Source organism: Trichomycterus rosablanca, chromosome 22, assembly GCF_030014385.1.
Source record: "Trichomycterus rosablanca isolate fTriRos1 chromosome 22, fTriRos1.hap1, whole genome shotgun sequence".
In the NCBI taxonomy this organism is placed as follows: domain Eukaryota; kingdom Metazoa; phylum Chordata; class Actinopteri; order Siluriformes; family Trichomycteridae; genus Trichomycterus; species Trichomycterus rosablanca.
In genome coordinates this window covers 5,505,521-5,522,410 of record NC_086009.1, presented here as the reverse complement: position 1 = coordinate 5,522,410, position 16,890 = coordinate 5,505,521, and the positions used below count along the sequence as shown (strand labels likewise).

At 37.3% G+C, this 16,890-nt stretch overlaps 1 protein-coding gene across 3 annotated transcripts in view; it reads left to right on the top strand.

The window, feature by feature from the left end:
• The window catches only part of cyth1a (cytohesin 1a), a 36,827-nt gene extending 27,316 nt beyond the window's left edge, over window positions 1–9,511 (top strand). For all 3 annotated transcript variants that reach the window (XM_062985106.1, XM_062985104.1, XM_062985105.1), the window contains exons 6-13: window positions 663–743; window positions 833–945; window positions 2,254–2,402; window positions 2,745–2,856; window positions 7,649–7,725; window positions 8,167–8,235; window positions 8,426–8,580; window positions 8,822–9,511. In XM_062985106.1, coding sequence (XP_062841176.1) covers window positions 663–743; window positions 833–945; window positions 2,254–2,402; window positions 2,745–2,856; window positions 7,649–7,725; window positions 8,167–8,235; window positions 8,426–8,580; window positions 8,822–8,900 — 835 coding nt within the window. In that variant the 3' untranslated portion in view covers window positions 8,901–9,511. The remainder of the gene's footprint in view (window positions 1–662; window positions 744–832; window positions 946–2,253; window positions 2,403–2,744; window positions 2,857–7,648; window positions 7,726–8,166; window positions 8,236–8,425; window positions 8,581–8,821) is intronic.
• The last annotated feature ends 7,379 nt before the right edge of the window (window positions 9,512–16,890 follow it).

Below are 16,890 nucleotides of genomic sequence, written 5' to 3'. Positions count from 1 at the left end.
ACTGTGCAGATTAGTTCTTGAAATACCAACAGAGAGGAAAGAGAGACAGATGGGTCACTGAGAAATTATGAGAGAAAGCACTTTAGTGGTGTCATAATCCCCCTTGGGTATATCACTGCTTTGGCAAAGTAGAGGTCAAACGTGAGATCAAGCTTTTAATAAAAAAGGGTTGTGCTCTCTTTTTAAACAGATTTATAGTGGATTTATTTATTATACATTTGTAGGGATGCAATAATTAACAAGCTTTTAGCATCCAATCAAAATATGAAACACATCATATCGACAAGTCTTTGAAGTCTTAAAAATGAAAGCATACTGAACAGTAAATGAGCAGAACCAGTTTAACATTCGGAACATAGATTTGAAAGAGTATCTGGTAGTAAACAGGTTATTAGAAGCACTAAATATGCTAAACATAATGAAAAGAGAAGCAGTCAAATTGGTTTAGAATAGCAGCATCGTCTCTGAAATAAACCAGTGCTTGCATACTGTGGGTGATCGTTTAACCGATAATTTATTGCCATCCCTAGTCTGATGCTTTAATCTGTTTTCCTCCAAGACTTGATTCTTTCAGTAGTGACGTTTGTCAGGTTACTCTGCATTTCAAGCATTGTAAATATTATGGCTAAGTCTGTAACAGCTGCTTTTTTTTTGCTCAACAGAGATGACTTCAACATCCAGGTGCTGCACGCTTTTGTGGAGCTGCACGAGTTCACAGATCTGAACCTGGTTCAAGCGCTCAGGTAAAGTGATTTTATTTACATACAGCTTTTTATTTTGCTACTTAGGAACCGTTTGTCACACAATTCTGACTAATATGAACGATGTGCAGACAATTTCTATGGAGTTTTAGACTGCCAGGTGAGGCGCAGAAGATCGATAGGATGATGGAGGCCTTTGCCCAACGCTATTGCCAGTGCAACCCAGGAGTCTTCCAGTCCACTGGTAAGGGATTTCTGTGTTACTGTGTACTTTATCAGTAAGGAACGAGTAGAGTCAACGATATCATCTTAAGGGTTTGGTAAAATACACAGTGCTATTGCAAGGTGCTCATGACTAATCAGAGCCAATTTGTGCCTTTTTAATTATCATGCATAAACAAGCTAATGCTAACGGCTCCTGGCTGTCTTTCACGAAGAGAAACAGTCCTGTTTTTAAATTTCAGCCAATAAAAAATTTATTATTTTTTTTTTTGTAATAGATGGAAAAACGTATAACTAGAGATGTACCGATCAGGGTTTTTGGCATTGATTTCGATCTCCGATCTCCTTTCTCCTTTCCGGGCGATCGGCCGATAGCCGATTCCGATCGGGGGGGTGCAACATGCCCACACACACACGCAGGTTTAATGTTATCCAGTTCAGTCTGAAAAAAAAACTTAAAAAGAGCCTCACAGTGAAGATAAAACGGAGACAAACGCAACAGCGTGCGTGTGTGTGTTTGTGCCTTTAAGAGATGATCTGTTTAGTGTCGCTAAGTGATTCATGAGTCGATTCGTTTTCATGCGATGCGTAAGTTCTTCTTCTCGGTTATCTCTCCGTGTTTACTGTTATTAATTAAATGTCGTGGTTTTAAATAAACACCAGATACTTCAGAACAGTTTGTGTGACTCTTTTACATTAAAAAGCTTAATTTAAAAGCTTAATTAAACTGCTACTACCACAGATCTGTAACCGAGTCAGACTCGTTCCGTCTAAAAGTTTTCTGATGATCCTAAAAGTTCAGCAGATGATCCTGAACTAACGAATTTGGTAATGAATAAACTTTTGCCTCTGATTGGCTCTGTAACGTTTTCTGTTCTCATCTACATCACAAGCAAGAACCGCTTACGATTTACCAAAGTGAACCAGGAGTTTATATAACGTGCTGATAGAATCGACTCAGATGTGACCGGGTTGAATTATCTTTTTAAAGTAAATATTTCAATCAGCAAAATTGCATCATATGTATGATGCACAACGTTAATGATGTTATTTTAGGTCATGAAGAGCTTTCACTGTGGTTTCTGTACGATTGTTGACGAATTTTGATGTGATGGTTGGTGCTTTGTAGCTCAAAGTCTGGATCAATCCACTGAGCTGTTAACTTAACGTGATCTTTATATATCACACGATCGGATCGGCTACTTTTAGGAAATATCGGCCGATTGCCGATAGCATATTTTGATTAAAAATCGGCCGATACCGATTCATAGCCGATCGATCGTCCCATCTCTACTTATAACACATAATTTTTTCACTTTGCTTTGTACAGACACATGCTACATCCTGTCCTTCGCCATCATCATGTTAAACACCAGCCTTCACAACCCCAATGTTAAGGACAAACCCGCAGTGGAGCGCTTTATCTCCATGAACAGAGGCATCAACGACGGTGGAGACTTACCCGAGGAGCTGCTACGGGTCAGTTGTCTCAATTCTCTGTCTTTTTAATCTTTCCTTAACAAACTCACATAACTGTTCAAGTCCCCTTGAGTTTAAAAACAAGCACCCACACCTGTGCTTACCCACGTGGGCATGTAGAGCTTGTAAATTATACAGTTCACATCTATATTGCTACTATCTAAAAAATTCTTAAATTCCATTTTTCTGCTCATGTTTGAATTAACAAGTAATGAAAGATCACAGTATCAGTGTCAAACCACTATTTAAACATCCATCACTTCATCCTTTTCCTGAAGTATCTTTTTAGGATTCATGTGAGCTCCCTGTTAATTGCATTGCGTTCTCCTCTGTCCTTTTTAGAACCTGTATGAAAGCATTAAAAATGAGCCATTTAAAATCCCAGAGGATGATGGCAATGACCTCACGCACACTTTCTTTAATCCTGACCGGGAGGGCTGGCTGCTGAAACTGGGTGAGTGAATGCAAACAGCTCACATTCAAATTTAAGATCAAACAGTTAACACAGTGATCATATTGTACCCGTAAATATTAACAGTAGTAGTTATAACTGGCAGAGTAAACAGTTTGGCTGCATTGGCATTTCCCCTGGATGATGACTGGATGATTCACTATAACAATGGATTTTTGCAGTGCTGTCTAATAGGGACACTGTTTACTGTTGTATTAATAATGAATGTGTTTTGACTTTAAGGATATCTATGAGCAAATTAATAATTTATGGATGTGCATTAAAATCTGCTGAAAATGTTTCATCCTAAGTCGGTCAGATGGTGCAGCGGTCTTGCATGCTAGCCCTTGAATTTGCGTCTCATACAGTGCCATCAGGGTTCAGAGGGGGCACAACACTAAGCGCTAAGATTCCAAAGGAGGGAGGGGAGCTGGAAACGAATAGTGGAAAGAAAACAAACCCCAACACTTTCATCCCAGAACATGTTTATGTAAGCGTATAAGCAGGCACCTAGTAGTGAGGTGAGTCACTTAGCACATTGTGACCACAGCCCAGATGGAACAGTCCAAATTACAAATTATAATTTTTAATATATAATATGCAGTTTCTACTAGACATAAGAACTACATATAGCAATTTTGAGCACCTAACATCAGGGCAACACATCCATAATCAAATTAAGTTTGTCATTTGTTACCATGTTGGCAATGTTTAGTTTCTTTCTTTTTATTGAGTTTTATAACAAGGTGATACAACAACACAATCAGGAAATGTTGGCAATGTTTGATTAAACTACTGACAATATGTAACTGTCAAACTGGTATTACACAATCAACAATTAAAGGTAATGTTATTCAAAACGTATAAGACAAACTGGCATAGAATTATCATTTCATTTTCAGTAACGGCTTTAACCTGGTCAGGGTGGGTCTTGTGTTACTAGGAAACACTGGTGAAAAGCAGGAATACACTGGCTAGGGCACCAGTCTAGTGCAAGGCTTCAGCTTTCCCCTCTCCCTCAGACAAAGCCAGTCATCTTTGTATGTAGACGCCCGGCCGGCTGATAGCATAGCTGAGTTTCGAATCCTGTGGTAATGTGCTAGGGTAATAGACCGCTGTGCCACCTGAGCACCAAGCTCAAATCATTACAAGCAAAATCTTGTAATAGACGTGTTGCATCCAGAATTAATGTATTTAACTGGTAAAATGACTCCATTGTATAAAAGATTTAAGCTTAAAATATTTCCATTTGCCTTGTATTGTATTTATGTATGATGACATGCTTTTTTTATTCTGCTCTACATACACATCACATGCACACACACTCACTACTTTACATGGTGGACTCCTGAGCCGTGTCCTGCTGCATGAGAATATGGTTACATTTTCATACAGCAAAACACATCTCTCTTTATCTTGTTCCTTTGGTCAACCCAGCCTGTCTAATGATGATCTAGTCTTTCTTTTTCAGGATTCCTCACAAAACAACCATTTCTATTTTTTGTTTGGGCTCAAGTTGCTTCCAAACCAGGGAAACAGATCTTTTTAATCTACTGGGGTGTTAATCAGGAGTGCTGCGGCTGTAATGAGGAGTGCACCGATGACAAAAAAAACAAAACAATTTGGCCTGTTTTGTTTACGACTCAGAATCTGTCAATATCACTGATAAATGACATGTGTTTTGACATTGGAGCGCCCACTTGTGGTCAGAACGATTCATGCACCCAGGAATGCTTTCCCTCTCAGGTTTAATTCAGACTAAAACGAGTACAATTTTGCTGTTTATTTAGGCTGGTTGATTTTTACTTCACCTCCATGTCTGATATATAAAAATGCACTTCCTTTGATCAGCAGCATGCAATGGATATAATTTTTTTCCCTTATCATTTAATTTGATTTTTGTTTTCTTTTCTTCCTCGTTTGTGCGTTTGTTCCCATGATTTTGGCTGTTGTGTTTTTCTTCAGGAGGTATGTACAACTGCATTTCCCAAAGAAAACCAAACTAGTCCATCTCCTTGCTTTCGGGTGCTTCTGGTGGTCTGCCATGCCTTCTTTTTCTTTCCTCATTCTGGTGTTTGGAATTCCTTGTTTAAGCTGATTAAGTTTTCCAGTTAGTTTGCTGTAGCTTTTTATATTTATATGTTTTTTTCATTTTTGAGTCTGTTATTTTTTTTTGCTGATTTTTAGGTTTGTGGTTTTCTCTGTCATTCATTAATTATCAAGCAGTTACTCTGGGTGCTTAGGTTTTGGGTTCTGGGGTTCCATGTGACCACTATAGTAAAGAGTTCTCACTGTTTCCTGTGGTGTTCAATCTTATTTCTTCGTTGTTTTCACTTTGGGAGCTGCAGTATTATTTTCTGGTTTCAGTACCAAACACTTACCAAAACTAGAGGTGCAAATTTTTCCAAATTCTTTTAACTGATAATCAAACGTCATTAGTTGATGGTTAACTGATTACTTCACACTTTATTAAAAAACAGTTTTTCTGACAACATTTATGTTTCTGACAACATATAAAGTATGTGTCGTTATTACAAGATAATAAACAGTTTTATCTTTATACTGGAACATGATGCAAAATATCCACATTATTTTTATAAAAGCAATGTTAAAAAACTGACACACAGAGCAGTGCTGAGTTTAACATGCAGTCAGACGCCATACTGACTCCAAACAGCTTTTGTTTGTGATTTTTATGAGTTTCTTTCTTCATACTTTTATTATATTAACATTAGTCGAACAATGACTTATGTTGGTTATCAGTTAGTCATTGACATCCCTAATCAAAACCAACTGCTGAATCCAGTTTCTGTTTATCATGTGTGATTGGTGGAAAATCAGAACACTCGTTACGTGTTTGTGCTATATCTGGACCCATTTGTAATACTGCACCTGAACCAAAGCCTGGGCTGCTGTACTCCATGCTGTCAGTAATGCTGTTTGTGTGTGTGCGAGTGTGAGTGCGTGTGCTGCCTGCTCAGTTGTGGGTTACTGTGGGAATGTGCTGATTTCATTATACGATATACTGCAGTATTTAAAATGCACAGTATTGGTAGTTTGGACAGTATTTATCCCTTTTAAACATATGAACAGCTGTTTTATTCTCAGCATTGTATTTTTGCTTTAGCATATAATAATAAAACTATAACAGTAAAAATATTTACTTATCTGTACACCAAAAAGTATGTTTCCCCCCAGACTTGCATTCTAAAGCAGCAGTGATTTCTGTGAATTAGATTAATTGCATTTTTCAGTTATTGTCCTTGTTTGGGTGCAGGGAGGAACGCAGGCATGTTAAGTATCACATATTCTTTTATACATTCGGAATCACATGGTGCCATCAGCCAATTCAGGTATCTAGTATGACATTGGAGACTCTGGTCAATAATATATTATGCTTGGACCCTAGATTTTGATGCTGATCAACCATACTCACCATGTTAGGAACTGTGATTGGCTGATGGCATCATGTGACTTGCCACAAAACACACTCACTGGCAAAACATTCAGAATCATAAAACTAATACTTAAATACAGTAATGTCATCATCACTGTCAGAAGATACTGCTCATTTTAAATGAAAGCCTAAGGGTAAACTTCCTTTTGGGCACAACATTACACCAGACCAGCCAAATACTGGCATTGGTACAGATTATATCCTGCTGCAGAAGATGGTAATGAAAGGAATTCAAAGACCAGTGCTTGCTAAGCTTCCTTACAACACTGTATCAATAATAATTGTAATAATAATATGTTTTTTTAAAACACTGTGATAAATACATTTAATTTTGTGGTATTGATATTATACTGGCACATGTTTGGATGGAAGATACTTAAATTCAGTGTGAGAATGGGTTGTTGATTTTGGCCAATAACAACAAGCAAGACTTATATATATTTATCTCGAATGTTATTTTTAGTTACTAGCTCCCCGTATTCACGGATCTGTATGCCAGTTACGCAGCCCATTACTTTCCTGCCTGGGTCCAAACACAGCTCAGCACGCTCCTACGTACCAGATCTTTGATCTGATTAGCTTTCCACAGAACAAATACGCTTCTGACTGTTTTAAGTGATCATTAATCATGGGTGAAAAAAGCTTGTCTGCTTGCTCTGGGATTTGTTGTGCTTTTGCACCAGTGTATTTGTCTGCTGCTTGCTTAGGCATTTTCATCCAAATAAAGTTCATAAGGAAATTGATGCAGCTTTATAGTTAGATTTCAGACTTAATGCATTTGACATTTTGAAGCTGATTTATTTTGTCTAAAATATGATGCAGCTGATTTTTTAATGGAAAAACTTTAGGGTTGCAATGGCTTTTAGCTAAGTGTTAGTCAAAATAAGCCATATGTTTATTATGTTACTTATTTAAAATATGGGCTTATTGTTGTGGTTTTAAAGGACTTCTGGCTTTACATAAGTCCAAGTATTAATCAGGTTTGCAGTCCATATGTAAGATAACCTAATGCAAAGTGCTGTTTGATAGTTTCCCTGCTGTTACACATCTGATAGTTGCTTAACAATAAAGTCAGCAGTTTCAGAAAAGGTAAAGCAAGTCAGAATAAAAGGTGGCCATTACCACAGCATTAAAGGGGTGTTACCCACTTTTATTTCTGGGAGAGGAATAAAAGTGCCTGAGGTTGTTATAAACAGTCAATTCATAGAAGCACTCTTATAGGCCGCTCATCTGTCTGTCTTGCTTGCCGGCTTTTTCATTCTTAGCTGCTGGGTGTCTTAGCTTCCCTTGCTGTGTAAAAGTGTGGTTGAACTAACCTTCTTTCCTTTCATTAAACAGGTGGACGTGTCAAAACCTGGAAGCGACGGTGGTTTATCCTTACAGACAACTGCCTTTACTACTTTGAATACACCACTGTAAGTAGCTTCTAAATAGCCCCACTTCACATCGACACACTAGTATGCTTACAATTTGCTGATGTTTAATAGTTCATTTGTATAAACGTTTTTACCATACAGCAAAATAATTAGTATTAAAATATCTATTTGGTAAAACAGTGGTGTTATTTGGACAGTGGTAGTCTAGTGGGGGAGCTTTGGGCTAACAATTAAAAGGTTGAGAGTTTGAATCCCAGCTGCTCTCTGACCCCAGCTTCCAAAAACAATCTGGGATATGCAAAGGAAGAATTTTGTTGTACCGTATGTCTGTATATGAATATATGACAAATAATTGTTCTATTTATTATATTTAATGGTGTTGAGTTAGTAAAACTAGAAATGTAGGACTTTTTCAGGAAGTGAGTTCAGCCAAAATGGATTTTTGCACACTAATGTTAATTAAGGCTTTTTTACTTCCAGGACAAAGAACCCAGAGGAATTATTCCACTGGAAAATCTAAGCATCCGTGAAGTGGAGGACAAGAAGCCAGTAAGATTCCTTATGCTCCTGGTCAACTGAAATTCTGCATATATTAATATAATCAAGTGATTTTCAGTTCCACATTTTGCGGACGCATTTGAGTTACATTGTCTTTAACAAAAACCTAAACAAAGCACTTCATATCAAACTGCATTTTGTTACACATGTATATTATTAATATTACCTGTGTGCTTCTCAGAACTGCTTCGAGCTCTTCATACCAGACAATAAGGATCAAGTGATTAAGGCGTGTAAGACTGAGGCAGATGGACGGGTGGTGGAGGGAAATCACATGTTCTATCGCATCTCTGCTCCCACCACTGAAGAGAAGGACGAGTGGATGAACAGCATCAAGTGAGTAAAGACGTGCTCTGGCCTTTACATTTTGTAGGTGCACAATCCACCTTCCAGCATTGATAGTGAGGTGTTAAAAAATCCCAACACATATGTCAGTACAGCTCACACCATGTGTAGAATGTGGCCCTTTAACCAAATGTGTCAAAATGTTTAGCTTGACACAAAATACAGTTTAAATGTTAATTTATTGAATTGCTTACTTGCCAGTAATTTCTTGAATTTTATTTTTTCTCTTTAGGGCTGCAATCAGCAGGGATCCATTCTACGAGATGCTGGCTGCTAGGAAGAAGAAGGTCTCTTCTATGAAAAGGCACTAAATCTGCTTAGGCCTGTGTGAGTGCTCTATAGACGAACGAGGACTTGAGACGTGGAGCGAGGATGAGGCTGGTCTCCTTCCCCCTGCTCACCACCTTAAATTAGAAAATAAGAAACATAATTATTTGTTTTTGTTTGTTTGCTCGTTTCTTTTTGTGAGACAGAAGGCTTTGAGGACAAGGTTGGACTTAAAAAGCCTGGACTGTTGTCCACATTGACTCTTATTCCTCTTTAAATGTCCTTGTTTTCACCTCAAATGTGTGTGCGTGTGTAGAGAGTATTCCTTCTCAAAAATCTACTAAGAACCCTCTTCTTTTATTTTTAGCTCCTGTTTTCTGTGTCTTAAATAACACGCACACACACATTCTCAATCAGCAGGTCTGACAGAATGTAAATAACCAAAAGAAAGAGAAAAGAAGTGACTGGACTTTATGGTGTGTGTTGATGTACAGGCAATAAGCATATTTTTTACATTTTTACACTGTATATTCTGTTCTTGGTAATTTTCTAAAGTATATTGTGAAGTTAAATGTATAAAAATCAAAGTCTGTTTTTAGTGTTTGGTGCACAGAACGTAAAATAAAAGGTCAGATTTGCTCATCTGTACACTGGCTCTGCTAAGAATGCTGCTTCATTATTATAAGTGCTAACTGTTCAAGCAATAGATCCCCTGCTATTTTGTGAATACTGCCCATGTCATGTGTACTGAATATTTTAAACTGAATTTAAATCCTACGCTTTTTTAACTTGCTTAAAATCATGTTCTTTTTTTTTTTCATATTAGAGATGGAGTCAAATGACAGTTAGCAAAATGTGACTGCATTCTTGTGAGTAAAAAATCTTTCATTAAGTAAATATGTGCATTGGGAGAATTTAACAAAAACAAAATAGTTCTTCCAACAACAGCCCTCTTCCTAGATGTAAGCAAAACTTACCAATTCTGCTGCACAATCCAGCACCACAATTAATTCATTTAAAATCAAAGGAATAATGCTGGTTACCAAGAAAACCCACGTACTGTATGTTTTACCATCTGAAAAAATCGTTTATGTTCTCTGCTTCCTTAAGTATGTAGTAGATGATTTGAGTTTTGAATTTGAGTTTTTTTACACTCTACCCAAAACACATGCAACAAATAAGAAACAAACATCAATGTGTTTTCTGACTAATGCAAAGAAAATCTTCATGAATATAGTCTTATGGTTTTTTTATCTGATTGTGCCTCCTTTTAGTTCACACTGGAATTGGTGATATGGTAAAGAAAAGAGTCGTAAATGACGATCTGAAAGCCCTGACATTCATTAACAGCATACACAATACAAGTCTATAATGATTGTAAAATATTGTCCAGCCCTATCTGACTCATGTTCTGTTTACTTTTCTAAAGGTAGTTGTTACAGTGTTCTATTCTATTCTTGGAGTAAAGTTTAAATCTGAGCAGTATTGGTTTATTTATCAAAGCTGTAAATATTTTATGTATATAATGAGTATGTTTCTGCATTTTATATTATTTTTTAGATAGCAAATACATAAGCTGAGGGCTATTTTTGTTCAAAGTAAACTTATAAATGTAAGCTTAGTATTCTTACCAACAAAAAGTATCAAATTAAATCTGTAATGCAAATGTAAATCTGTCTGCAGCATTGGGATTTATTGGGTTATGATTTCTGAAGTCATGATTTTTTTTCTGTTTCATCATAAATATGATCTATATAATTATAAAAGTACATGAACTAAAGATAAATAAAATAAAATCATAAAATGCACATTTATTTAAAAAAACCATGATTAGTCTGTTCTATATTAATCAAATTATGTTCAAAATTAAACACATTTTGACGCTAAATATTCTTGCAGCAGTCACGTTGGCCACTAGATGGCAGTGTCGCTGTATGTTCTGTCTATCACAGACCTCAAAGATGAAGGACGCGACACAATCATTGGAGAAAAAAAAGCAATTCCCTCACAGGAGACGTTTTAAAGTAACTTAAACTTATTTATAAATGTAAATATTTAATACAGTGACATAAAACAAGAATTCAAACACTTAAAACTTGGAATGTCAAGTGCACAAATTCTCCTCACGTCTACACATATTTTGACTTCATACTTCTATATATGAAAAGCACCAACAGCACTTGGTGTACCGCAGTTATACCCTTGTTAAAAGTTTTAAAATATATTTAAAAGTAAAAACAGGGTCGTGGTCAGACAATTACTACATCACACCAACAGTGAATGTGTTCAGGCCTCTTCATACACAAGCAAACCAAGCTGCCCACTGACCTCATTGCTAGCATGCCGTAAATGCCTTTTACTTCAGTCACATTCCTTGGCATGTGGGATCTGACCCTGACATTGTGTTAGAGGAAACACTTAGGATGGATTCCTTCTTACGCCCAGGCATGTCTAAATCAAATTAACTACAGCTAGTTTCCTAGAACACAGTCATAACACACACGAACACATTTATGTTCACGTGAACAAAACTGAACAGTGTGTACAACAGCAGGAATGAGTAGAAATAATAGGCTTTTTGATTCCGAGTACAAGATTAAAGAGTGAGTTATTAAAATTCTTTGAGCATATCTATTTAAATGAATGATATCTTTTTACAGCTGTACAAACACCATATCAGAAAAATGAACTCTGAAATGAAAAAAGAACTCAATCTGTGTTAAATATCTTCTTTGCATACAAATAAAATTAACATTTGCAGCATTTAGCAGACTAACAATTATGACTGAATATAAGGGCCTTCCTCAGAGGCCCAACAGTGGCAACTTGGCAGCTTGAACCAGCAACTTTCTGATTACAAGTCCAGTACCTTAACCGCTGAGCTACCACTGACCAACCTACCTAGCCCGTTTGTCACCTTGAATCTGTTATATTAGGGCAGATTAAAAAACAAAACATTTGACCCTGTATCTAGCAATGCATGACCACAACGGCCAGATCCATCTGATACGTCACCGGACTCTTTCTGGGTTTGGTCACTTTCCACTTTCCAGTGGTAATATTAAAGATATTTTAAAGCTGCTTGTGTCAGGTTGTTTTGAGAAGCAGGAAATGGGGACAAACTGTTCTCTTCCTCTTGGCCAATAAGATTTAAGGAGGAGCGAGTTGAAGGTCTTCCTGTATTTGGGCAAGCGTTTTCTGTAAGGGAAGAAAGGATCTGACTAAAGGGGTAGCTGGTCTCGGTGTTCCTCAGCGTGAACTAGACTGGCAGGTTCTTAGAAGAATAAGGACCATTGTGTAGAAGTAGTAACTGAAATATGCAGTGAAATATTTTTTAATTACTTTTTTGCAGTATAATTGATCTGGTGGAATTATTTATTAAAAGTTACTAACAATTTTAAACAGCGTTTATTAGCTGCATTTTTCTTTTTGGAACACACAGTGTGGCCCATGGTTTATTCACTTAACAATTAGTTACTGCCAAAGTGTGTGTGTGTATACACAATATGACCAAAAGTATTTGGACACCATGATCTTGAACTTGTAGATTGACCTCTTTGTGATCGTTTTACCTAAAACAAGGTAAAGGGAAAGGCTACCCACAGGAATTGTGTGAAATCGGTTTGTGGAAATTTGTGCCTATTCAGTCAAAAGAGCATTTGTATGGTTGGACCTCCTCTGACATGCACGCTGCTAATTGCTTCTTTTCACGGTGCCTGTGGCGGCAATCACAGAGCGCAGTATTGCATATCGAGTCCACCGCAATCAACCACCCTCTGAGCGACAAGGATCCCTGCTACATCCATTTTCTCCCCCTAAAGAACCACAGCCAATCGTGAGTCTGTGTAGACACCTGGCCGGCTGATAGCAGAGCTGAGATTGAAACCCGAGAGCTTGAGATCTCAGCACTGGTGGGCTAGCGTGTTTTACTGCTGTACCACCTGAGCACCCCATAAAAGGAATTTTAATAATAAAATATTTATTTGTTAGATATTCTGAGCTTTATTTCTTTTTAAATATTTAAATGTGTAATTTGTATTTCTCCTGATAGGATTCATCTTCAACCTGACACTAGAGTAGCATTTTTTGTGGTCTGACTTCTGTAAAACGTTAAATGTGATGGGGATCCCATGGTAGGAGTAATGGGAAGTAATGCTTTGTGCTAAATAAGCAATCCCACCTTAAAATTCCAAAAAGGAAGAGTGATCGTATTAAAAACAGGAAATCCATGGAGGGTAAAGGTGTGTAAACTACAGAACAGTAGTGATTTTTGGGAATTTTATTAGCTAAGAGGATGAAGTTGCAGCAGTGGTCTTTCTCAAACCTCAGTGATCGCATACGTTTATTTAGTTATCCACTTCCTCAAAGTAATAATGACCACAGTGTAAACCTGCCTGTAAGCTTATCATGTTCCCTTTCACCTAATCTTTGAATTCATTTAAGTATCTGATTCAAAATAATACATAAAATGCACTTCTTTGTTAAGATCAGACTACCTAGCTCACTGGGGTAATAACTTTAACACTCATAGCCAAGCTAACAAATAAAACAAGCCATTAAAACAATGATGAAATGTTAAATATAAGAAAATTGGAAAACATATATCTATCTGGGCTTAAATTATACAAATTACTACTTTTTTCTGCTATTTCGACTACTCAAGTGGTTTGACAGAGTTCAGTGTTTCAAATCCATGTTATAATATCACATTATATATTATATTATACAATGTTAAAACCCAGCAAATGTTGCCATTATGTAACATTATTAAAAACAGTGACTATCTGTGCACTTAAAGCACAGCCTTGATTTAGTTTAAGAATATGTTCATTACTTTAAGACAGTTGAAGCACTGAAGCCATCAAACCTGACTGAGCTGGAAGCTATTGCAGGAGACACGTAAGCTTGTTCTCTTCCTGTAAATTTAGAGAATGTGATAAGAGGACAGGAACAAACTGATATACAAAATTACCAACCCATTTACCTAAGCTCACAAAGATGTGTTGGAAGAGCACTAAAGCAAATATAGCAAATATTCAAACTCTCAGTATGATAAAATTAGCAGCAATAAAGTTCAGGAAATGAGAGCAGGATAACAAATAGTCCCGGTTAATGTGATAATCACATTAGTCCCAGTTAATATGATAATGTTACTGGTCATTTATGTCTCAATGTGTGCTGATGCTACAGAGTAGTCACACATACCACTTCGCCACATCTCCATTGCATTAATTACACATAAAGTTACACTAATCTGATCTGATTAATTGAAACATTAAAAGATGTAATTCCTTACACAATGGGTAGTATTGACTATGCAATCTGATTGGCTGATAAACATTCAAACCATGCTGTTATATCTGATAACCCGCCTATCTCATCATATCCTGTATTACTCTGCATCCTGGTTACTAAGTAAAACAAAAGGTCCTCTTGGCTCTGGCAGTTTAATCATGAATCATAAATGAACTGACATTACTGAGGTAAATTCTGGACCCGTTAGTGACATGCATGTAACATTTAGACAGTCTGATGCGGATAACACGCTGATAAACACGCACCTTACAAAGCGAGTTCTTTTTAAAACATTCGTCCTACAATCTATTCTCTTTAACTGTGCAGTAACCCGAAGTGTACAGATTAACATCTGCAAGCAGTTATACCTTCTCCCTTTGTACTTAATTGCCTATTTTCTTTTATGCCCATTTTCTTTTATGCTCTTTTATGCTTTTTTGCACCTCAAGTGTAAAATAAATCTACAAAAAGAACAAGAAAATGAATCCCCCATTCATTTTCTTGTTCTTTTTATAGTTTTATTTTACACTTGAGGTGTGATATCGTACATAGTACATAGCAGCTGTATGCTAACACATGTTGTCATGTTGCATTATTTAAATAAGTACTTTTTTTACACATTTTACAAGAACGTTTTTCACAGTGTAACTTTTATGATTTTATGACTAATTGTTTAGGATGAAACAATAGAAATGCTTAGTCCTGAAGAATATGTAACTATTAATAGCACTGTATATCTGTAAATGGTAACATCTCCACTGTAAACATGTTGCAGTACTTACAGTGTCAGGAAGCTGAATCTTTTTTTCCTTTCAGCTGCTTCCATATGTAGGGGTCGCCACAGCAGATCCGATCCCAAAACCAGACTTGGATGTCCTTTATGATGCAACCCTCCTATTTCTATCCAAACTAAAGAGCGCACTGACAAGTGCCCAATGGCTAGGCTGTTTCACCCAGCATCCCCCTCCAACATTAGCCAATCATGTCCATGCAGAGGCTCGATTGGCTGATAGCACAATTGAGATTCTAACCCTGGATCACCAGATCTCAGCAGTAATGGTTTAGCACTACAGTACTTTACTGCAGCTGCTGGAAAGACATCTCTGTGATAGCCTGAGGCAGTGGAGGAGATTCACATAAAGATTAGCGTGACCCTCTGTGTGTGGCCGACTCGTGTTGTGTGCATGTCAGCAAAGACATGTAACCATACTCGGCCCTTTTGCAGCCAAAGCGATGTGGTGCAGGTCAAAAGGGTCATTGAAAACGACTAGAGGGGGAGATTAGGGTTGAAAATGTTAAGACTGGCATGATACACATGTTTTGTATTTGCATTTGTAATTTTTTCTTTATCTGTATCACTTATTGCTTTTTTACTTCTACATTCTGCTTTATTAATGACCAGTGACATCACTGTGGGTAAAAAAAGAAACAACTGGCAGCTCTTCCTTTATAAAGCTCGTCAGGTTCCTGTGATGTACATGACTTACGTGAACTGCTTTGTATAATCCTGATAGCAGGCCTTCCTTATTCCCATGACGAATGTCACACCATTTGTTACACGTAAATGATTAACTCCGAATTGTATAACGCTGATTAGCATGTCTGGGAAATACTACACCTCAGTGTTTGTATTATTCATGCGCTCAGTAAGCCACTTACTCATGTCATTGGGAAAGGGAGAGGTTTACAAGCTTAGCCTCAGGGGACTTGCACATTTCTGTCTATGCATTTGCGTAGATATTTGAGTATATACAGTCTTTCTTTTCTTAGAGGCAAAAATATACATCAATGTCTCAACACCCAAACACATAAAACCCCAAAGCTAATGTCTAAAAATGGCCTGAAAATGACATTTGCCGCTGAAGCAGAAGTATGCAGGGGAAGATCAGTTTTGCCTTCTCTCTTGGTCACCACACTGTGTTCAAGTCTCAGCATGAACGGTTTAGGTCAGTGTTTATACACCAGACAAAGAATGTTCAGTTTAGCTCCACAGAACCGACTCAAACTTTCCTTGGGTGGAAGGATGGAATATTTCATTTCCAATATTTACTACCCAATTCAGTTTTTTTCAGTTTCTACTGAAACACAGACTGTTTCAGTTCCCCTTTCCAGTTCACAGCAGATTAATTCGCAGCAACTGGAATTTTTACAAGTTAATACGTAACCCACAAGGCATTATTACATGCTACCAAGGGTGATGTGGATGCTCAGAAAACAACGCTTGGACACATGATGTACAAGAGTCATCCAGCCAATCTCTGACTCCGGAAAGTTTTTAAACAATGAATCATATTCCAGAGTACATGATTAAAGAATTAGTGACTCTAACAGGTACATATTTTAAGGCTAGGCACTGCCTGGTTCATAATTGATATTTTTATTTACCCTATACTGCCCAATTGGGGTTGTGGTCACCTGCCACAAGCCACAAGTTTCTCCACGTCAAACATATCAATTGATATCTTAATGGGCCTCAATTAAACAAGACAATAACAAGACGAGGCCTTTCTCAAACTGCTGCCACCAAGTATTGTATATTTTGACCACAGAATGTGTACTGGACAGTTCAGTGAGCTATTTTGAGCTCAGTTGGTGTAAAGCACTTAAACATTTGACTCCAAAGCAGCAGTGGAGACTCTCTGACAGGCAGAATTTGGTTTGGCAGATACTAAGAAGATGCTACAGCTGACTACCAAAGGCCCAACTGTAATGGTTTCATCTAGGTGCCTTAGTTCCATG